This window comes from Leptinotarsa decemlineata, unplaced genomic scaffold (assembly GCF_025532065.1).
Source record: "Leptinotarsa decemlineata unplaced genomic scaffold, Ldec_3_MD MMD2_tig00000505_RagTag_RagTag, whole genome shotgun sequence".
NCBI lineage: Eukaryota > Metazoa > Arthropoda > Insecta > Coleoptera > Chrysomelidae > Leptinotarsa > Leptinotarsa decemlineata.
This window is the reverse complement of record NW_027412549.1, coordinates 18,906,308-18,931,355: the sequence shown is the minus strand read 5'-3', so window position 1 is coordinate 18,931,355 and position 25,048 is coordinate 18,906,308. Positions and strand designations below refer to the sequence as shown.

General features: G+C 32.0%; 1 protein-coding gene across 1 annotated transcript; it reads left to right on the top strand.

Moving 5' to 3' along the window:
- The first annotated feature begins 79 nt into the window (after positions 1-79).
- LOC111501934 (uncharacterized) lies at positions 80-23,790 on the top strand. Its single transcript, XM_074174183.1, has 8 exons — positions 80-316; positions 15,405-15,611; positions 15,873-16,073; positions 16,279-17,715; positions 18,613-18,780; positions 18,880-19,002; positions 22,518-23,461; positions 23,566-23,790. The coding sequence occupies exons 1-8, from the start codon at positions 233-235 to the stop codon at positions 23,720-23,722; spliced, it is 3,321 nt and encodes a 1,106-aa protein (XP_074030284.1). The 5' UTR covers positions 80-232; the 3' UTR covers positions 23,723-23,790.
- Positions 23,791-25,048: the final 1,258 nt, after the last annotated feature.

Here is a 25,048-nt window from a genome sequence, read left to right as displayed (position 1 = left end):
GCAATTCATTCGTAAAATTACTACTTTTTGTCACGAATGAGTTGAATCTTCTCACGTAGTAACATTCATTCGCCTATTTGATTAAATCCCATTCAAACAAGATTCTTAGGGTTGGGATTTAATCAAATGAGCGAATGAATGTCATTACGTACTGTAATCAACGACATGAGCGGTTTTAACTCATTCGTGAGATAAAGTCGTGATTTTATGAATGAACTGAGTGCTTTATCTTATGTTATCCAGATTTGGTACTGAAGAGGCGGCGATAAGGCAAGTATTTTATGCTGAAACATCAGTGAGGATGACAGTGTTTCATGTAAGTAAAATTTCACTTTTTTTTGTTTGAAGGTGATTGAATTGATTGAAAGAATAGTTGAAAAAATAACAATTGAATTAAGCAAAAAAACCCTGAAATGAAATTACAGTTAAATGAAATATAAATAAAAATAGAACAATAAAAAAAATAAAAAAATTGATAAAATAAAAAACTTAGAGATTTCAAGCCAAGTTACTTCACGACGTTTCGATTGTAAGTATCCACAATCGTCTTCAGTCACCACCCGAAGACGATTGTGGATACTAACAATCGAAACGTCGCGTCGTGAAGTAACTTGGCTTGGAATCTCTTAATTTTTTATTTTCTTATTTTTTGTTTAATTGTTCTATTTTCGTTTTATTTCACTGTAATTTTTGCTTAATATGCTTGTTATTTTCAGCTATTCTTTTATAATTTTTCTTTTTATTTGTTCTTTCAGGGATTTAAAATCATTTTGTAAAATAGTAGACAATGGAAGTCCGAACTAATGAAATTAACCTCTTTTATTTACTTTAATGCGTAGGAATCCTGTGAATGATATCTGATTCAATTTCAGAAGGGTGTTTGGAATACAAACTGAATAGGAAAAAGTGTTTTTATATAATTCAGTGTTCATATAAAAGTATTTGTTCGAAAGTATTTCTTTCGTGTATTTCAATGTTTATATGAAAGTAGCTGTTTCGAGAGGACTTTATTTTCTTACAGTTTGTGTCTGAAAGTTGCTTCTTTGCATGATCTACACATCTTTGTATTGTTTTCTAATTAATAAAGTTTATAGTATGATTTTCACCGCGGTTTTTGTAAAACCCTTCATAGCGAAAATCATACAATAAACTGTATTGATAAGTTTTAATATCGATTTTCATCAAGTATCGGTCACTTCTATTAAGTGATTTTCAGCAAGCTCTGCCGCTACATAAAGTGCATACAGTGTTAAATTACTTGGGTTACTTGTCGATAGTACCCTCACTTGGACCTGTCATATTGACCAATTGAGTAAAAAATTATCTAGAATTTTTTTACTGAGTCAGTTGGGAAATATAACTATATAGTTTCGATACACTGAAAATAACATATTTCTCTCTCTTCCGTTCTCACATTAACTATGAGGCAACTTAACTGGATCTGTAAAAATTTTTAAATTGCAGAAAAAAGCTCTCAGAATAATTACTAATTCTTGTTAAAGAAATCATTTTCTATCATTGTTTTTGAAATTGAGAATAATGCTGTTACCCACATTATCTTTGTACAACGTTCTCATAGAAATTCATAAAAAATCAACTTCTTTATTCAAGAAATCATATTTTCATGACTATAATACCAGACATTGTAACAAATTTCGGACAAACCGCTATCGTTTGAGTAAATCACAAAAGAACACACTGAATTTCAACCTCTATAACTATCTTCCCGATAGTTTCAATATTCTTAGTATGTCCAAATTCAAAAAAACCATAAGAAATTATCTTTTGAGTTTTTGCTTCTATTCTGTCGAAGAATATACGTGAATCATTTTAAATGTTTATAATGTCAACATACATACTCAATTTTGTTCTTATATTTTTGTATTTGTGTTTCTCGTTTATTTTTGTAATATTTTGATTGTTAACAAATTACTTTCATGCATTTTTGACTTGCTACAAACATTTATAATGTAACGTGGTGAAACAAATTATTTTATGATTGCTTTCCGCCTTTCTTTGAAAATTCTCACATTTTTATGTATAAAGATGGAGAAGTAGAAAGCCTAAACCTTACATTCTTGATATTTTTAGAAAGCCAGACAAATTGAAAGTGGGTAACGCAAAGTAAATCACTTTGAAAAGATTAGTCTACTGACAGTCATTACCGAACAGTAATAACCATTCTCAAATTTTTATTATTTTTTAAAAGCTGTAACTTTCCAAAAATTCGTGAGATGAATAAGATTAAATGTCATATTTTCTGATTAAAATCAAACGATATATTCATTATCACTCCTCCAACATAAAGTTCAATTCATAACAATCACCTCTCAGCTAAATATATCGAGTGGTCCAACGAAAAGTATGCACCTTGCTTTTCTCCTTTTTTTGTAACTTAACGCAAAAATGCTCGGACAGGTCAATTTTGCTTTTGAAGGGGACACATTTTAGATGTATTTTTCTACCTGTGCCTTCAATCCCCTAGCGAAGGTGAGTAACAACCCTAAAATTTTAAATGGAAAGTGGGGTCGAGTGATGTATCATTTGAAAGGGCCCGGAAGAAGAATTTTATTGAATTCGAAACGTCGGAAAGAAAACAATGTTTGGTTTTTGAATTGGTCCTGTTACCCAACCAACCTTTTTTCATTTGTTTGTTTTCTGAGGGTAAAACATGAGCACTACAGGAAAATCCTGTAGTGCTTGTGCAAAAGTAGTGATTCACATTGGATTTGAATCGCTGGAGATTAAATCCATGTGGAAAAACGTTCTCAGAAAATTTATTCTACATAAACGCAGTTCTCCAAATGTGGCCACCTTAACGCCACTGTGTGGCGTTACGGTGGAAAAAAAAATTTCATCTGATAGATGGATAGATAGATAGATAGATTAGATAGATAGATAGATAGATTCATTAGTCCTTTGTGCTACATTATGTAGATGGGACAGGTCATATTTCTCAGGTGTAATATAAATGTATAACATTATAAGATATCATTTGAATGAAAAATAATGTGACACACATTGTAAAACAAACATATACATATTAAAATATAAGTAAAAAATAGAAATAGATAAATAAACAAAATGTTACGATATATACGTCACAATGTCAATGATCTGACATTACCAATTTCAAGTATAAATTCATCTACTGTGTAGAAACCTTTTTCTGATAGAAACACTTTCAACTGTTTTTTAAAAACTTGAGGTGGCAGTGTCTTCATATCACATGGCAGTATATTAAAGAGACGGATACCAGCAAACATAGGAGACTTTGTATACTTTGCGTGATGGTGTTTTTGGGTGATGAGCATATGGTTATTCCTAGTATGATAATTATGGACTTCCGATCCCGACTCTAGTTGTCTTCTATTTGCATGAATATACGTCAATGTTTTTAGAATGAACAAACAGGCAACAGTTAGTGTTGATTGAAAATTAGCCTCAGTAATGCTTTCTGTTTTCTGAAAATTCTGTCCACCTTAGTTGCTAAACCCCAGACAGCAATGTTGTTGTAAATAATAGATAGAAACTTAGCTGAATAAACTGATATCAGTGTCTTAGTATCTAATTTATTCTTAAGGGACTTGATGAAATAATACGATTGGTTCAATTTCTTGGACATGAACTCTATATGTTTTTGCCAAGTGAAATGTGAGTATATTATTGTTCCTAGGAATTTTGTTGAGCTTGTTAATGCCAAGGATTCATTCCGGAAAATGAAATTGATTTCATGTAGGCTTCGAGATGAATTTGCAAATTCCATGCATACAGTTTTTCTCAGGTTAACTATAAGTCTATTCCTGTAACACCTGTCATTAAATTCGTGTAGGACTGAGTTTACAAGGTTATTCATTTCTTCCGTTGTTTTACTTGAAAGAATAATGCAAATGTCGTCTGCGTAAAGGTATATCGCACCATTACTTATATTATTAGGTAGATCACTCATATATAATAAAAAAATTAGTGGACCGAGTACACTGCCTTGAGGTGTCCCATTTGTTACAAGAAATTTATCGGACATTGTATCATTTTGTTTCACCCCTGGAAATATCTATATGTTAGGAAAGACATTATAAGCTGATTTATGTTTCCTCGAATACCAATCTCAAATAGCTTATCTTATACGAATTTAATATTCAAGGTATCGAAGGCTCTACTCGAATCAAAAAATAAACCCACCACAATATTTTTTCCTTCCATTAAATCATGTACTTCTTGTATAAAACTGAACGTTGTAGTTTCTATCAAGCGATTTTTCCTGAACCCGTGTTGGCACTTTGTCATTAGATAGAATGTTTCCAAGTAATCATTTATTCTGCCAGATATATTTTTTTCAAAAATTATCGAGAATATACTGATTATTGAAATGGGTCGATAATTCTCGATATTTTTACTGTCACCATTTTTAGTATAGGGACAAGGACCGCAATTTTAAGCAGGTCAGGATATTCTCCAAAGGAAATACATGAGTTTAAAATATATCCTATAACTTCAGATAATATATCTACGCATACTTTGATTGTTCTTGTGGATACTTCATCATGTCCTGTGCTTTTCTTATTGTCTAACGAGGCTATAACTGTTTTTACTTCATCCGTAGTGACTGGTTCAAAAAACATGGTTGCATTAGTATTTGGCATTGTAGTACAACTTTCTGAATCTTTCTCTGGAAATGTGTCCTGATTTTCTCGTCAATTATTGTTGAGAAATACTCTCCGAATGTTACTACAACTCCTTCTTCGCTCCTGATTATTTTATCATTATAACTTAGTACTATACATTTGTTTTCATTATTTTTATGTGGTTGTTTTATAATAATTCCAGAGAGTTTTTGTTTTATTGATAGAATCCTGAACTTTTTCATGAAATGATTAATTTTTTCCTGACGTATTTCGTTTTCAACACTCTTCTTGGCTATTTCATAAGCGATGTTACTATTTTCAGAGTTTTCTTATTCCCTCGGGTGATTCAAGTGCTTGAGATCATCAATTTCACTCTTCGATGACGTGGAAAGGATGGTTCTATTATTTTCGTCTTGGTATTTTTATTACTTGTGGATTTAGGAAATACTGCCTCAAATCACCAATGAAAATGTTCCAAAAAAACATTAAAAGCTTCATTGGAATTAGCAAAGGTGGTGGTAGTGAAGTTTTTTAGGAATTCCATGTCACCAGTTAGAAGTTTCTTAAATTCAGTTCGTTTATTTTCCTAAGTTTATTAGTTTCGTCCGGATTCTTCGTGTTTGTGGGAATATTTTTCATCTTATTTTTCCAACTTGTAATTTGAGAATGATGATGCGATAAGGCAAGATCAATGTTACTTATGGTTAAACTGTCTGTGTTACTGTCAATGTTGAAGTCCCCACATATAAACACATTTTTGAATGTATCGGTAACCTTTGCCAGTAGAGCGGGAAGTTGCATGAGGAACAAGTTTACATTGCTGTTCAATTAATACAGTAGATTGCTGAGGCGAGTGGTGTGATAATAATAATAATAATGATAATTTATTTGTTCTCACATGTATGTTCTTACTAGTATGAACTATATGATTCAAATTGTAACATTATATGAAGCACTAATTAGATAACAAATGATAACAAATGAACTGAAGAAACCACAAAGTCGAAGACTGTCTGTGGTGTGCGTCTAGCCTATGGTAAATAGTATCGATTAATAGTGCATGCAGCCAATGACAATATATTCCCAATGACAATATATATTCAAATTTTAATTTTATAGTAAATAAGCGTGTTTAATATGCTACTGAATTAGTGATCACTTCATACTATACTAAAAATTACAGATCAAACAAGTAATTTAACATACAATTTTCCCAACATTAGTAAACAAAAAAGATAATATATACAGTGTGACCCATTTAAAATGGAACCACCCTGTAGAATGTGCATTTTTCAATCAATCTCAATTTTTTTTTATTGAAATATTAAGCATGAAAAACTGTATCTTGACACTAACTTTCACAATTTTAGTTTCATTTCCAAGGCACTCTATGGTTTTTTTTGTTTGTCAAAAACGGCAAAAGTTTATTAGGCAATTTTTGTTTTCAAATTTGACTACACCACTGGATTTGTAGTCGTTATAAATCAAAACTGTCAAATTTTCATTAAAAAATATTTGTTAACAACGAAGTTACAACAACTTCAATTTTGGAAACAAAGTATTTGTTTGTAATTTTTATTCAGATTATAGACATATTTGAGATCTGACAACACTGTCATCACCAAGTAGAACACCAGTGAATTTGTACAGTGAAAATCCGAAGTCAACAGCTCAATGCGTTCTACAGTTATAACTCCTGAAAATATGCGTTGCAAGCGTTCTGTAATAAAAATCTGACTACGCCACTGGATTTGTGGATAATATTCCCTTAAAATCATTCATTTGAGTGTAGGTTACGAGAAGTGAAAATTAAAATAAAAATTGAATAATTGAATAACAGAAAATTAAAAGTTCATTTTCAAGTTACGCAGTAGTAGACCAAGTTCAGAATCTCATGTCATGGGATCTCCGAATTGCGCTTTTACCAAATCTTGATAGAATCTTGAAGTATTAATGGTCATACTTGTAAGCTTTTTGGAAGTTTCCCAATAATAAATAATAGTACTTTTGTAACAGCGCACCTGCAAAATCATATTTTATGAGATTCTGAACTTACTCTACCTTCTTCTATAGCTGATGAAAACAAAGTATTTATTCAACAATTAATTGCTAATAAGAAAAAACTGATACTAAAATAAACATTGATCTAAAACTAAACATTCAAATTTTTGTGGCTTCTACCAAACCTCCATTAAGTTCAATACATTTATCGTATCTCTTCCGAATATTGTTTACACTATTTCTTATTTGTTGAACTGTAATTTCGGCACAAGCTTGTCGTATCCTTTGCATGAGTTCAGCTCGATTCGTTGGTCTTGTTCTGTATACTTTTTGTGTCAGAATACCCCACAGAAAAAAGTCTAATATTGTTAGATCAGGCGATCTAGGTGGCCATTCAATTAAGTCACTACCTCGTCCTATCCAATGATTTGGAAACTGGTTATTTAGCCACTCTTTAACAATCCTCGAATTGTGCACGGAACAGCCATCGAGCTGAAAATATAAATTTACTTGTTCCGCAAGAGGCATTTCATCTATTTCGTCCGATAATTGGTTATTTAGAAATTCCAAAAAATTTTGCCCGTTTATGTTTCCATCAAAAAAATATGGACCTATTATTCTATTTTGTACTATACCACACCAAACGTTAACTTTTTCGGAATATTGACTTTTACAATTTATGATCCAGTGCGGATTTTCCGTAGCCCAATACCGAGCATTTTGCGATGAAACTACCCCATTGGTGCTGAAAGAAGCTTCATCACTAAACATTATGCAGTTTAAAAAATTTCTTGTATTCAGGTACTCGCCTTGTGCCCACAAACAAAATTCCATACGTTTCACTTCATCACCTGCCTTTAAAGAGTGAAGAAATTTAGGTTTGAATGCTCTCATTTTGTTTTGTTTAAGACATCGTCGAATAGTCTCTCTCGGTAAGTTTAAATCCAAACTGGCGACTCGTAAACTTCTGTTTGGGTGGTTTCTAAAATAATCTAAAACAGCTCCTTCGTTTAAATTTCTTCTTCGGTGATTATTTTTTAAAATATGTTTGCTGACTGCACCGGTTTCTTTAAATGTTTTGTTAATTTTACTGACGGTGCTTCTGTCAATGGGAAGTCGATTTGGATGTCTGCACTGGTAAAAATTTTTCCACCGGTACCGGTGGCAATTTAATTACCGCCCATATTAGCGAGAAATTACTTTCGTGTGTGATCTTACATTCCATGCGGAATATTATTTTGTAATTCTACCCCGAAGACAAGTGTGGAATTTTTCAGTGTAATTTTTCATTTTGAGTGTACTTTTGTGTTGAAATAAAACTTTATAGGGTAAATTTGCGATATAAATTTATATCGAGATATTACACTCTTGACAAAATTTTACAGTAGAATTTTACACTCTTATATAATTTCACAGTGGAATTCTATACTCTGATAAAATTTTACGGTGTAATTTTTCATTTACGGGTTATATCACCTTGGGATATTCCGTTGTAAGAAGGTCCGTATTCAGAGTAGTTTTGAAGATAATGATACCTCAATCGGATGTTGACTCTTGACTCTTAAGTGGCCATTTTTCCTCATAATTTAGATAATTGAATGCACAAGACATATTACACATTGATATATTGAAAAAAATATGTATATACAAAATTAGTTCATATACATTCTTGGAATGAAATTCTACAAAACATTTTTTTTTCATTTTCAAAAAAGTCAAATAACAGTACAAAATAAAAAAACCATTCTTCAAATTAACACATTTTCTTTCTTGCTCATGGTGGTATTATTCGGAAAGAGAAATGAAAGTAATATTCCTTTTTCTATTTTCCTCAATTCCTGTTATTATCCTAAAAGAGAAATGAAATATCATCAAATAAATAGGTTTAGAAATCTAAAAACACAGTAAGTTGACGAACACACATTCCTAGAGAAAAACTACTACTAGTTTGACTTCAATATTAATATTTCTCAAAAATTTTTGATACATATTCAACCGTTTCAATAAAAAATTAGATTTTTCCAAATGTTTTCCAACATTTTCTGAAATATAGCAAATATAGCTATAATGATATGGTATGAAGTGGTGATGAAGTGTTTTGTTCACCTCTTCAACAGAAACAAAAAGGTCCTAAAGTGTTTCTCGATTCCTTCAATTTTGAGTTCCAACTTGCCTCCCATCGCAAAAATGTTTTCAAGTTCAATAATAAGAATCACAAATCCTCAAATTTATCCAAAATTATGAGAGATACGAATGAAACGTTCAGATATTTTTTAGGTGAATGAAATTACGATTTAACATTGTCCGATATTTGCAACCACGAATACGAAACTTTATTCCTCATAGAAATTCATTTTTAAAATGGATCGTGCATACGGCGTCACTGATGAGTCACGCCACTGCTATCGAATATATCTCTTTTTCTCAATACCATTCAGTAATTATCACAAACATTTTCAAATATATGTTCTGTAATTATTTGAAAATCAGTTAAAATATGTTGTACTATTCTATATAGTATGAAATAATTCGCGATGTGAGGTTAGGATATACTTGTAATAAAAAACACTCTATAATGCATAACGAGAAAACTCAATGAATTCATCTGTTTATTGGACTAGTTATTGAAATTTTACAAGAAATGTACTCACCTTCTTTACTTATTTTCACCAACAACAAAAATATTCTAATACACACGTCAGACAAACCGATGCGCTTCTGTAGACAAGAATGAACAATACAATAATCGCTCACAAATACAAGCGTAATTTTACATTCGATAAAGAGATGGCGAAAATTTACATTTCACTAAGGGGAAATACCCATCGTCCAGTTAGTAATTCTCTTCACATGAAATAATACGTTATGATTTCACACATACATTAGATGAATATTTAATTCTCAATGAAAAGTACATTGCCTACTGAAATTACGCTCGGGGATGTGAATTATTCAATAGAGAGAGTATATTCTCAATAAAACTGAAGTAATTTTCTTCGTTCGAAATGAAAATTCCGAGGTAGATTTCAATCATTTTTCCCGGTGTGTGATTAAATATCCTAGCTGCTTCTCTTTCACTATGATAATTGTCCCCAGAAATTCTCACAATTTCAATTCTTTCTTGTAATGATAATTGCAAAGCCATTATTAAATGCACGTAACTAACAACTATTATTTTATTTATGATTAACTGTCAAAATCACAGCCTACTGTTGATTTATTATAAAACCTTTGCATAATGAGTTCAGCTTCCTCAAATTTTTGATATCTCCTCTAAAAGATTGTTTTAGCTGAGTTATGAAAAATTTACAGGGAACAATTTTTGTCCTGCTCTCTGTTTTATTATTGAATAAATGATTTCCATGCTTTAAATCAATTTGATTTTAGCGGCTATGCGGAAGAATGTACTAAGTACTGCATAACTTGAAAATGAATTTTTAATTTTCTGTTATTCTAGAATACACTTCTCGTAACCTACACTCAAATGAATGATTTTAAGGAAATATTATCCATAAATCCAGTGGCGTAGTCAGATTTTTATTACAAAACATTTGCACCACAAATCTCTCACATTACCATATTTTCAGGAGTTATAACTGTAGAACGCATTGAGCTGTTGACTTCGGATTTTCACTGTACAAATTCACTGGTGTTCTACTTGGTGATGACAGTGTTGTCAGATCTCAAATATGTCTATAATCTGAATAAAAATTACAAACAAATACTTTGTTCCCAAAATTGAAGTTGTTGTAACTTCGTTGTTAACAAATATTTTTTAATGAAAATTTGACAGTTTTGATTTATAACGACTACAAATCCAGTGGTGTAGTCAAATTTGAAAACAAAAATTGCCTAATAAACTTTTGCCGTTTTTGACAAACAAAAAAAACCATAGAGTGCCTTGGAAATGAAACTAAAATTGTGAAAGTTAGTGTCAAGATACAGTTTTTCATGCTTAATATTTCAATAAAAAAAAATTGAGATTGATTGAAAAATGCACATTCTACAGGGGTGGTTCCATTTTAAATGGGTCACACTGTATATACACATACATACATACATATACACATATATACACATACATATATAACAAATAAGGGCAATAATAAACGTATGATAACACTTCCTATACAGTAATACAAACCTCCACAAGTTCATGAATAGTGAGTCTGTTTGAATCAATCAAAAATTTTTTCAGTTTCTTCTTGAATCCTCTATAAGAATGAATTTCTTTTATTTCGATAGGAATAAAATTGAAAAATTTTGGCACCAAGTACGAAAAGCATCGCTGTCCTATAGATTTTGAAGCTAGCGGTGTTCTGAAATAATTGGACTTTTTTCTTGTTTCGTAGCAATGTTCTAGTCTTTTGAGATTAGATTTTCGTTTGAATTCAAAGCAAGATACAACAAAGAAATGATGCTGGCGGATGTCAAGGATTCTAGATTCGGAGTATAACAAATCAGATGAATATCGAGAGGGTTTGTTCAGTAATATTTTCAGAAATGTTTTTTGCAGAATTTCCAACTTTTTAATGTGCTCTTTGAGTGCACTTCCCCATCCTATTATCCCATATGTCAACCTGGATTCAACCACTGCGTGATAAATCATTCTGAGATGTTTTTCTTCAAGAAATTTGGTGATGTACTTGAATCTGTATAATATACTTCTCAGAGTATTGCATTGTCTCAATATATGTATGTTCCATCTTAGATGCTTATCTATGATTACTCCTAAATATTTTATAGATTCAGTCTGGTTTATTTTTAAATTATCGCTGATTTTGAGGTTACTGAATGGAGGAGTGGTGTTTTCATAACACGAGAAAGGCATATAAAATGTTTTTTCAAAATTGATCGTTAATAACTTATAATCGAACCAGTTTTTGATAAGTTTCAAATCATTCTGCATAATGGTTTTCATATTGTCCCAGTTTTCAGATTCGAATACTATGGCGGTATCATCTGCGAATCTGATGACTTCCCCAGACAGGTTGATACTGAAAAGATCATTTATGTAAAGTACAAAGAGCACTGGGCCTAGAACAGTACCTTGCGGTACGCCATAATCAACAGTGCACTTCGTACTCAGACTGCCATTGAGTGATACCTGCTGTTTTCTGTCACTCAGATAATTTTCCATTAGTTTTCTGGCTACCTAGGACTTCCGAATTATTTTTTAGCTCATTATCTACATCATTACTATTTTTTTATTAAAACCGGCTTACATAAAATTTTACTTATTTCTTTTTCCAAAATTTGGCTAAATGACAGTCATTGCGCTGTACCCTGTATATATAATATTACCACCTCTGAGAATGGATAATTTTAACAAACACGAAAACTGAAGAAACTGTACTTATTTCATAGAAATTATATTTTTGAACAGTAGATAATATCACACTTGATAACTTCGGCAGATTTCTATTTTCAATTGTAGAAGTTTTTTAGAGAATAAAAGAACTAAAATTTTTAATATCTCGTAATATTCAAGTCTAATTGAGTATTGCTCGGAATTATGTAGAATACGAGATTTATTTTACTTCTAAAATTTCTACATTTTACAAAAATATCTCGTGAATTTACTGTCCACACCGTCAACAAATCTATTCCATCAAAGTACCTGTCCAATCAGCATAGGCGCCAAAGACCAAAAATCTGATAGTCATAGAAACTTCATGGTAATTTGAAAATAATTACCACTTTCAAAAAAGAAGTCCATTACTATTAGGCTACAATTAACAGGCATGGATTTTTGTTACTTTAAATACTGGTAAACTACGATCATTCGCCATTCGAGTTCAGTTCTCATCCCTTTTAACATGTTGAACAAGTCAGCATTAGTAGTAGCCTTATTGGCATTTAACATATTTTTGGCACATGCCTTGCCAACGAAACCGGTGTCACAATTAAGCCCCAAACATGAAGAAGTCGACAATTTACTCAACCGGCTAGAGAAGGTAACAAACACACTTATACATTATTTTTATTTAAGTTTTTCATTCCACTGAAACGTGTTCTTGCCCAACTAATATTTTGAAACTGACTGTCGTAGCGTAATGTGAAAAAAAATTGTTGAGGAAAATAAGACTTCCACAATTTATAGTGTAACTCGAAATATTCGAATAAAAAGAAAGCTTTTGATACTGTAATTAACTCTAAATTCCTCGAGAAACTAACACGATACAGAATGAGAGTTGTTTGCCTTAACTTTTCCGGAGAAATAGAAAACGCTTCGTAGAAATAAATAAATATTGGAGTAACCTACAAATAACAAAGTGTGGTGTTCCTCAAGGGACGGTTTTAGAACCTGTCCTTTTTTTAATTTACATTGATGATAAACTTCATACAAATGTTGATGCTAACTTCATTCATATGCAAATGATACTGTGTATGTAATGGATGGAGATAACTGGGGTGAGATCATATCAAAGGCTGAAGTTGGCATGTCAATTTTGAAACATAACTTGAGTTATGACTTTCTCACACTTAATATCACGAAAACCAAATTAATGACATTTTCTTGTAGTGACTAGATTGTTGACTGATGTGGAGGAAACAAACATTTATAATCTTCTGAGGAATATATTTGAAGTGAAAACTTTAGTAATATTTCAACATGCATTATTTTCCAATATTATGACCTATGGAATCATAACACTAAATCCTGTCAAGTCTATTCATAAGTATGCAATAAAAATAATTTTTTTAAAACCTTATAGATTTCCATAGAAAGTTTTATTTAGAAAATATTTCATTTTAACTCTTAGACAAACATTCTACAAAATCAGTACCATTCATATAGAAACATTTTGCAAGTACTGACATAATTGAACATCAGTATAGTACAAGATCAAAGGCCAATAAATGCTTTCAAATTGCTAAGTGCACTCTAAATGTATTGGTTGTAAAATTTACAATATAACTTCACGAGACGTTGAGATCAACAGCATTAAAAAAAATTACGCAGTTGGATATTAGATAATACCAAAAAAATTGAAAATGTTCACACTGAAATTCAGTTCAACAGATAATTTATTTCACCTTTATTCACAATAAAACACTATTTTTGATACATTTCTTCATTTCAATTGTTTTTTTTTATGAACAATGTCTGTCAACAGTTGGCATAATCTATGTTTTTCAACTAACCCAGTCAAACTCAACTGTTCATACTTAGCAGACCGTGTTGAAATATTATGTTTTTCAATATTTATAGGCATATTCATTTGATATTATACAAGTGTTAATAAATTTGATTTTTGAATTTACATCAAGATATTTACAAATTATAATTTATTGCAATCACAATAGATTACAACGTGATCTATTGATGACAAGTTTGACTTGATATATAGCGAGAGGGTGAAATAGTATGTAAGAGTTTTCAAATATGGAATTTTTACTCATTCTTCAATTTTTTGCCATCTCGAAAATGTTTGTCGAGAAATGGCCATCTATTCGGGTGATATGCAATACATTTTTATAAAAATCAAAACTATTCTTATTAGAAAATTAATAGGTACTGAATCCACTAATTTTTAACTACATTCCAATTTATGTTTAATCTGAGAATTCTTTAATATGTGAATTGTGAAGTTTACTGAAGTCTATATATCCATCTATCCCGAAGAAAAATTTGATATGCGCAGATGATATGTGTATAAAAACTATATCATGAAGTCAATATTATTCTGAACGAATTCGAAAGACTTGTAAGCCTGTGGTAGAAGTCCATTATATCTCGAAGTGGAGTGTAGTAAATCACGATGCAGAAACCTCAGCTAATTTGTTAAAAATTATGGAGAAGATTTTTTTCTTACAATGAAGAGAAGAAAATTATCACATGTTACAGATGAATAATTGGTCACAGTGACATATGTTGATTATAATGAAAATTTTTGATACGTAATAATATGCAGCTAGGATGTTATAAACTTCCTTCATATTACTAAATATAAAAAATTTCATTATAATTAACATATGTCACCGTGGGCAATTAATTATTCATTGGTAACATGTAATAATTTTTCTTTCTCCATTATAAAAAAATATTTTCTTCTCCACAATTTTCAACAAATTAGCTGAGAATGAACCTATATAGGTTCGAAACTGATTGATGGTGCAAACATCCGAGAGTGATATTAAATTGTGGAGACAACTTTCAGTTTTTCTGCAACATAAATAGAAAAGACTTGTATTTGAAAAAAATAATTGCTATTAACCCTTACAAAATTTTGTGGGTGGAATTTTGAAATGAACAAAAAGTTTCATAAAACCCAGTTATCTTCATCCTCATATATTGCCTGCCTCCTGTGATTCAGTGCCTCCCATTCGCATAAGATCAGTAGAGCTGTTTCTATCCCTTCGTTGCATAATCTGCAGATGAGGTCTCCGTTGTACAGCCCCATTTTATTCAGGTGCTCTCTAAGCGGATAATGACCGGTTAGTAACTCTGTAATTATTATGAGCCAATCCCTACTATATTGAAGTAGTTCTTCGGTTCTTTTCTCGAACGGTTCCCCAATGAAAGTTCTACTGTGTTTGTTGCCAGATACTTTTGTCCAGTACTCTGTGTGCTTCTTATTGGTCCATGTCCTAATCTGGTTTCGTACCAATGATTTTGGTACCCCCAGAGCTGGTTCAGGATCTATATATGAAGTTGACAAAATACTCTTGAGAATGAAAGATTCATTTTTCAATTAACCCATAAGAATAATATTTTTCGAAATAGAATTTGACAACCACTTGTCACAAAAAACTATAATCAAATTTTTTAAGGGGCCCATCATACACGAATCATCCTCGCATGCAAGTTCCACCTCTTCGCATGTCACCTCAACTTCATCGCAAACCGTTTCATCTGGAAAGATTGAACAAGCCAACAAAATCAACTTTAGTGAACTTTTGAAAGATCCGGCTTTTGTTAAACAACTTTACCAATTCCTCTTACAATTTCATCAAACGTCACAAAGCAGCACTTCACAGGTAAGATCACAAAATTATCTGATAAATAAAACGAGAATAGAAATGATTATGCTAATTATGCTTTTATAATATTATTTTTTGTAACGTTCAGTGAATTCTTTGTGTTACATTCTCTATTATAGCTGAAGACCAGCAAACTAACCTCAGTTGAGGTTCCTATTTGAGTTTTGTTTAAGAATATATTTGTTGGATAAATATTAGCATATTCTAAATATGTGCATATAATTCAAGCAGCTTGTAGTTTCAATATTATGATTTTAGATAAACCAAGATGTCACTTCCAAACAAGCCGTAAGTTCTAGTCAAACCGTAAGTTCCATCCAAAAGGTCAGTTCCAGTCAAAGTTCCGGACAGGCCGCAAACTCCGATGAAACTCTGAATTCATCAAAATCTGGAGTCGACTTCAAAGGAATTTTCAACAATCCCTCATTCTTGAATTTCCTCACTTCATTTTTTATCCAGGTTAGTGAAATTAATACTTGCCTGATATTTGTTCGGTTCATACCTCTTAAATCTCATTATACGTGACGATTGAAATAGATTAAAAATGCATTTGAATGGGTTTTTAAGTTGATCAATTGTCTTCCCAATACGAACTAAATAATAATCGAATGAATTGACTTTACAACTCGTGATAAAGAATAAAGTATCGCTTGTTCATTTTCAGAGCCACAAAGAAACAAGTCAACCTCCAGTACAACCAGCTACAGAAGTTAGTATCAACAAAGTTGATACTACACAAGTATCCCATGTCTCGGTTGCCCAGTCAACCTCTTCCAGCCAGTCAAACCAGGCGAATAGCGAATCTCAAATTTCACAAAATCAAGTATCAACCAGCCCCCCAATCAACGGGCATTCTAGGCCTCAAGTAATAGAAGTCGACAACTCCCAAAATCAAGTAATTTCTGAAAACAATCAAGGAGCCTCCGTTGTCACGGTAACCAACCAAAACCAAGTTGTCAGCCAAAACCAAGTTGTGAGTAATAACAACCAAGGAGCCAGTAATAACCAAGTTTCATCTATAGCATCAGTGAACAACCAAAATTCTGAGATCAGCCAGACCCATATAGTGAACAATCAGAACCAAGACAACTCTCAAAATCAAGTTATTTCTGAAAACAGTCAGGGAACCTCAGGTGTCACATTGACTAATCAAAACCAAGTAGTCAGCCAAAACCAAATTGTGAGCAACAACAAGCAGGAAACCAGTAATAACCAGATTTCATCCGTAGCTTCAGTGAACAACCAAAATTCTGAGATCAGCCAGACCCATAAAGTGAACAGTCAGAACCAAGACAACTCCCAAAATCAAGTTATTTCTGAAAACAGTCAGGGAGCCTCAGTTCTCACGGTAACCAATCAAAACCAAGTGGTTAGCCAAAACCAGGTTGTGAGCAGTAACAACCAGGAAACCAGTAGTAACCAAGTTTCATCAGTAGCATCAGTGAACAACCAAAACCAAGAGATTGTGAGTAACCAAGCTTCCTCTCTTGTCAACGAGAAGCAAGAACTTGGAAATAATCAAGGTTCGTCAGTTTTGGTGAACAAAGAGAATACTCAGAACCAAGTAGTGAGTAATAAAATCCAAGAAACCACGAACGAACAGATAACAACCGTAATATCAGTGAGCAACCAGAATTCTGAAATCAGTCAGAATAATTCAGATCAGATAAGTGTGAACAAAGAAGATGCGGTTGTCTCAGTGAATAATGAACATCAAGAAACCAGTCAGGATCAAGTATTGAATGATAAAAGTCAGGAAATAGTGTCCAATCAAGTTTCTTCCGTAGTCTCAGTGAACACCCAAAATTCAGAGATCAACAAGGAAGATTCTCCTGTCGTCTTGATAAACAATAAAAATGAAAAAGAGGGTGAAAAGCAGGTGGTAATTAGTGGAAAACCAGAAAGCTTAAACAACCAGGTTTCATCTGTAGTCTCAGTAAGTTCCAAAAATTCAGAAACCATTCAGACCACTGCAGTGAACAATCAAAATAACGGATACGTAAAACCTGTGCACGAATCACAAGTCTCAGTAAACTCCAAAGTTGATGAAAATAATAGTCAGGTTTCAACTGTTGAAGAAGGCAATAAAAACATTGGGCAGGTAACAGCTTATTTTTTTAACTGAATTTTAGAATCTTCAGAAGAATATGATGCACTTTCAACAGCTGACTGAATTTTTGAAATTTCAACAATATGGATTAACGGACACTCTAACTCTTTGTTATTATATAACTGATGACGAAATTTCAATTTTTTCGCATGTAACATGATAATACATACAGATAGATGCAAACGAATACTCTCAGTTGAACGTATTTCAATATTTTGAAAGAAAATTTTTAAAATAAAAATGTATTATATGAAGATGAAATGAGAGGAACACTAAAAATAATTTTTCATTTGTAACTGAAAACAGTACCTTCGATATTACTGAAAAATAAAAAAAAATGTGTAGTTATGTCAGGCAAAAATAGCTAAACTTGAAGTTTTATAATGAAAACTTTTGGATGATTTTCCTGACTTGTAAATCTGCAATCAATTGAAGCAATATAACGTTGACTCACAGTTTGAAATTTATCAATTGGAATAAAAATGTTCCACTCACGTAAAACTCTAGGTGAAGTCTAGGTAACTTTTGTAGCACGTAAAACAAATTAACCAAGTATCTTTAGGTTTCAATTGTTTAAACAGTTATTGAAGTGTTTTTTCTTTTTGAAAAACTTTCGAGGAGAAAACCACAACTTTATCTTACTCACGCCAGTCTAACTGAAATTGTGCTTCTGTCTTTTTAATGAATGGTTGAAAGTATACTTAAATTGAGAATGTTCAGCATTGATAAGGAAACTATTGGTGAAAAAGTTGAAGATATGAAACTATACTTTTTTGAAATCTGATTGATCTCAATGCGAGTCACTCTGTATTATTTCTGAAAAGTGCTCCATAACAAGAACAATTGAAACATTTTCCTTATCAGAACTAATAATCCATTTATCTCCAGGGATCCGTCACACAAAAGTCTTCACAAAGCATTTCAGCCAGCCAGAATGCACAAGCCAACAAAATCAAATTCAGTGAACTTATGAAGAACCCAACTTTCGTTAGAACTCTTCACGAATTCCTCCTGCGACTCCAAGGATCGACCTATACAAAAAGCAGTACCTCCAAGGTAGTACCAATCATCCCTCAAGACTTTTCTGTAATCACAATTTTCATGTCTGAATCGTGAATTGCAAGTAACTTTTGAAGTAACCTCGTACTTTTTCAGGTAAGCCAAACTCAGAGTTCCGGAAAAAACGACGCAGAGGCTTCTGGAAAATTCAAATTCGACTTCAAAGGGCTCCTCAGCAACCCTTCATTCTTGAATTTCCTTTCATCATTTTTAGTTCAGGTATGATCATTTGAAAAAAAATAATTTTCATACAGTGACAATAGTTTCAACTGAAGCATCCTACACAAGAAGTCATTTCATTATTATTGATAGAGTATTTGAAATATGTGTCAATGATTATATGGTAACGTCATTTATGGTTATATTATATCAGTTCGGCTGAAACTTTCATTTGATTTTATTGGTCTTTTCGGCGATCATTATCTTGAGGTCTGAGACAAGAGAAAGTTGATGGGACCCAGATCTAGAGAATATTAGCAATTTCGTGTTTTATAATAGTTGCGGAAACGTTTCGGAGCAACAAAATATAAAACTGCATTTCTCCCAGAAATGTTTTCAATGTGTTTATAAAACAGCTATAAATAGGAAATTGGCACCGTTTTATGAAACATTATAATCTTCATCAATATTTTGTAGGGCCTTTTACAAAAATTACAAAATAGTTTTATAAACATTTTGGCAGTAACTATAAAATTTTTGTAACACTCTTAGAAAGTAGTTTTGTGAAGACTTCTCTTACTGCACTTTTGCAACATATTTTGGCGATAAAATAATCAGAAGACAATTTTATAAGAGTTTTTCAGTAATTCCAAGTAAGCGTTATAAAATATGATACAGCTGAAAACGATAACAATAAAATAAAAAAGCGTTGAAAATGTTTTCTTGAAGGCTCCAGAAGTAATTTTGTATTGGACACTAGGAAAATATAATAGATATGTCGCCTACTGAAAACTAACAAATAAAAAGTTTGAAGCCATTTTAAAATTCCACTTTTGCACTCATAAAACTGTTGAATACATTGTTTTTGTTTTGAAGATAGATATTTTTACTGCAAATGAAATTTTATTGACATATATATAGGTTATTATTAGAAAAATTTAGATGCGCTACTCATTTATAAATGTTTTCGAAAAAAAAACAATTATAAAATAAGCTAGAGATAGTTTTATAACTATCATGAAAATCTCGCAGAAAAGTGCTATAAAACTGCTACATAACAATTTAGTTTTCTAGTAAAATAAGTTTTATAAGTTAGTTGTGAAAACGTCTTCGTGATAATGTCCTGACTATTTTGTAACTGTTTCTTAATTTTATTTCATAAACGTTTCTATGACAAATTTATATAACAATTTTATTGCCTACGACTGTATTGTGTTCATGGCTACTCTAATATAATCAATTAGCATTTTGGAAGTAATTATGAAATCCCAACCAGCAAAGTTGTTTTATAATTCCATGGTGTTGCAACAGTTTTATTTTATTAGAATTTTATAATTACTTCCAAAATGCTAATTGATTATATTAGATGATCCGTTAACACAATACAGTTGTAGACATGAATTTATCATAAAAACGTTTATGAAATAAAATTAAAAAACCATTATAAAATAGTCAGGAAATTATCACAGAAATGTTTTTACAACTAACTTATAAAAATTATTTTCCTATAAAAGTAAATTGTTATGTAGTAGCTTTATAACACTTTTCTGTGAGATTTTTATTATACCTATAAAACTATTGCAAGCTAATTTTATAACTGTTTCCTGTGTTGATGAAACTATTTTATTAGAATGCTTTTAGACGCAATTTTATTTACATCACTATATTGTCACTTCAATGATAATTTCCCAACTATTTTATAGTATGGTATATTTACTACAATTCAAAAACACTAATATAACTGTTTTAAAATCGAATTGCTTTAGCTAATATATATTTGCTGTCACCAAGAATAAAATGCAGCATTCAAGAGCAACCAGCTGACATTGATTCCTAATCACAGCTTTGAAAAATTCTTCACAATTTTAGTTGTGTTCAGTAAGATTTTTTTTTTCAGTTATTCAAGTGGGACACCATTGATATCGTGGTGGAAATTAGTTCTTTAGCAACTTCTAAATATTTGATTTTTATTGAGTATAGGTACCCCATAAGTAAGTTCAATATTTTGAAGGCAGTGGGTTTAGATTCAGTTCGAGGTGCTTCAAATAGACGAAGTAATGACTGGGTGTTTCATTAAAAAACTTTCTGGAAGCTTTTTGAGTCGCACTGTATATTGAAAATGTTAAACAAACACTATTCCACCTAACCTAGTGCTTCAATTTTTTTCTTGCGAAAACAGAAATTCTTTATTCATACAAGCTCTTTTGTAGGCACCTATAGCTTTAAAAGTAGTCCTACTCTGCCGCAATACCATCACTCTCAGAACTAAGTGTTTCTTAACAGTTTTATACGAGAAACATAGTAGCTAAAATATGTTGAAATGCTTGCTATTGATACCAATTCATTTTATAGAACGACGCCATTTGTAATGATAGCAATTCAGAATACTGAAATTGAATGAGTTGAAAATATGAAATACCGCACATATACTAATATTCACAGCTGAAAAGTACATATATATTATGATATTATATTATTTAGAACAAAGTGAGTTAAATTTGCGACTAGAAAAGTAATACGTCGACAGAGTGAATTTTTGTATAATTAATAATTTTACCGAAAACATTTATAAATGAGTGGCGCGTGTAAATTTTGCTAATAATAGGCTATATATTTGTCAATAAAATTTCATTTGCAGTAAAAATATCAATCTTCGAAACACAGCTTTATGAATGCAAAAGTGAAATTTTAAAATGGCTTCAACCTTTCTATTTATTAGTTTTCAGTTGGTGACATATCTATTATATTTTACTAGTGTCCAATACAAAATTACTTCTTGCGGCTTCGAGAAAACATGTTTAACACTTTTTTATTCTATTGTTATCGTTTTCGGCTGTATTATATTTTATAATGCTCACTTGGAACTACTGAAAAAGTCTTATAAAATTGTCTTCTGATTATTTTATAAGTATCGCTTAAGTATGTTGCAAAAGTGCAGTGAGAGAAGTCTTTACAAAACTACATTTATATAGGAGTGTTAGAAAAATTTTATAGTAACTGCCGAAATGTTTATAAAACTATTTTATAGTGTTTGTAAAAGGCCTTACAAAATATTGAAAAAGACTATAATGTTTTATAAAACGGTGCCAATTTCCTATTTATAGCAGTTTTATAAACACATTGAAAACATTTCTGGGAGAAATGCAGTTTTATAATTTGTTTTACCGAAACTTTTCCGCAACTATTATAAAATACGAAATTGCTAGTTGGGATACTAATAAAATGAAACTGTTGCAACATCATAAAATTATAAAACAACTTTGTTGGTTGGGGTGGATGCAGAAGTGATTGTTGTCGCTGTTGAGGGTTTTTTTCTTTTCAACACAATTTTTTTTATCTATTTTCTTCAAACTAACTATGGTTTCTTCAGTCAAAATGTTATATCCCACAAACTGATAGTCCGACAGCTGTGAAAATTGTACACGTATCTTTGAAGGTTAGGGTTGATTCAAAATCATATGGAGTTCATACTAGTAGCGTCATCTGTGTGTTAGCCTACGAACTCTCCAGCCCATCTAGTAGTAAAGAGTATTATAATCAGCAGAGAAATGTAAAAAGGCACCTACTTTTTTCAGAACAACAGAGAAACAATTCAAATTGGAGTTCCAGCCAAACCTTCTGATGTAGCCGCCTCCATCAAGGAAAATACCTCGCAAGTATCGGCTACTGATTCAACCAGCAAATCTCAAAGTTCACAAAATCAAGTATCCAACAGTCAAACCATCCAGAAACAAGTTGCAACAAATCACAACCAAGAAATTGTACACAACCAAGTCAATCAAAAACAAGAAAGGGAAAACAAAAAAGAGTCATCTGTGGTTTCAGTGGTCACAACAAAAAGGGAGATCAGTAAAACCCAAGTAGTAAACAACAAAAACCAGGCTGTTGTAAACGATGCTCAGCAAACCTCCAAGACCCAAAATATTCAGGATGTCTCTGGTGACAATTTAGTACCTATTATCGGAGACAGATACGGTGAAAGCGATGTGTCAGTGAATCAAGTGATTGTACCTGAGGTGGTATCAGAAAATAATGCCCAATCTTCACAAGTTAGCACTGTTCAAGGAACTTCGAACTCGAATTCAGATCTGTCTGTCACTCTTAGCGAAGATCTACTTAAACAGTTGATAGAATGGGCCCAAGTAAATTCTGGAAGTGTGACTGAAGGCCAAGTGAACTCTGTGGTACAGGTTCCCACTGTTCCAACGCCAGTACTTGCCACTACAACCCCATCCGTTTCTTCAGCCCTTAACTTTCATGATACCAACTCTGGATCTATTTCTTCACAAGTGACGAATCTTCAAAAACAGGCTTACAATGAAGCAGAAGAGAGAAGGATGGCACAAAACGCTAGATACGAATTCGCTTCTTTGGTGAAGAACGAAATCGCAGGTAACTTCCAAGAGAGAGCCGAGATCAGAGAAGGAACGAAAGTCTATGGCAAATATTCCTATGACGATAGCTTTCAGTTCAGAACTGTGTACTACGAAGCAGATGAAAATGGTTATAGAGTAATAAAGTGAGTACTATTAAAATTGATACTTCTGAAAAAACTGGGTGCAACTCAATTTCCAAATTCAGAGCTGGTTGCATTTTCGAACGTTTGTTTCATTTTGTTTTCAGGGAAGTCGTCAGCAAATCAAAAATGACAAAAAATCCAGAGGGTGTTGTTGATGTCCGATCCCTCAACAATGGCCACAGACTGAATTACCGCATTACGAAGAAAGACATCCCTGAAACTTCCCAAAAAAGGAATCGTAAGACTGGAGTGAGAGTGTAGAATATGAAATATGAATTTTGAAATTGTTATTCTATTCATTACAAAGTAAAACGATTTTTTTAATGATACATATGCCTTTGTTTTTCATTTATAATTTTCTTGTGCCATGTATTTTTGATAGAAAATATACTCTATTACCAGTTTGGATACAAAAAATGCAGTGAACTTGTAGTGGAACTTTAGAAGAAGGCTCTTTTCAAAATCCCGCTGGGTTTAGGTTGGAGCTGGGTTCAACAGAGAGATACCAGAATTGAGAGATTCAAAAACAAAGTTTATTCTTTTTGTTTGAATATAACAATGCTAGAACAATAGAACTTTTCGTTGATAGAATATAAACAAGATTTAAACAGACTAGACTCACCTAGAACCAGGTAACAACTTAATATTTTAATAAAAATATCCAGGTTTACACACCCTGAGGCTTCTAACATTATATATTCAATGGACCAAAAGAATTCCTAATCTCATTCCTGATCGAGGCACACGTTTTTCAGAGTTGGTGGTTTTTTATAACTCTCAGAACTGAAGATTTTCGTACCTTTTGATTCTCCTACTGACATCTCTAGGCGAAAGGCGCAACTCTCCCAATTCTGGTTAGAGTTCTATGATAATTATTGATAGATTATAAATCATGCCAAGAGGTATATTGTTCCGTTACAAACTTGACTTTCCATTCTGCAAATCAACAATACAATCTGCAATTACATTACAACAATCTGCAAATCTGAATTATACCAACTACTACAATTAGGAACCCTTATTGAAGCAATACTACTTTTCACCACTCGAATTCTGAAACAAAAAATTTGATTTGTTCACTAAATGTTGTGAACAAATGCATTTTGAACTGTATGTCTTTCATATAAAAAAACTAACAATTAAAAATAGCTATATACAGTAGATATGCTATGAGAGAACTAGGACTGAAATGGCCGTAGTCCCATGTAAATCTCCATAGGAGATAAAATAATAAAAAAAAATGTGAACGGATTCGTTGAAAACAGGGATAATGATGGTGTAGATAATGCACTGAAAATTGAAAAATAATTCGAAAGGTCCTAGGTAGTAGTCATCACACCACTCTCCTCAGCAATCTACGGTACTGACCTCAAAAAATTATAATAAAATCGTTGGGCGTATCGTAACCTGAGTAAACATGTAAATACTACGCCCAACAATTTTATCATTATTTTTAACTGATCGTATATGGCTGTGGAGAGTGGTGTGGTGACTGCTACCTAGGACCTTCCAAATTATTTTTTAATTTTTAGTACATTATCTACATCATTATTATCTTTCTTTTTACACTAAAACCATTTAACATAT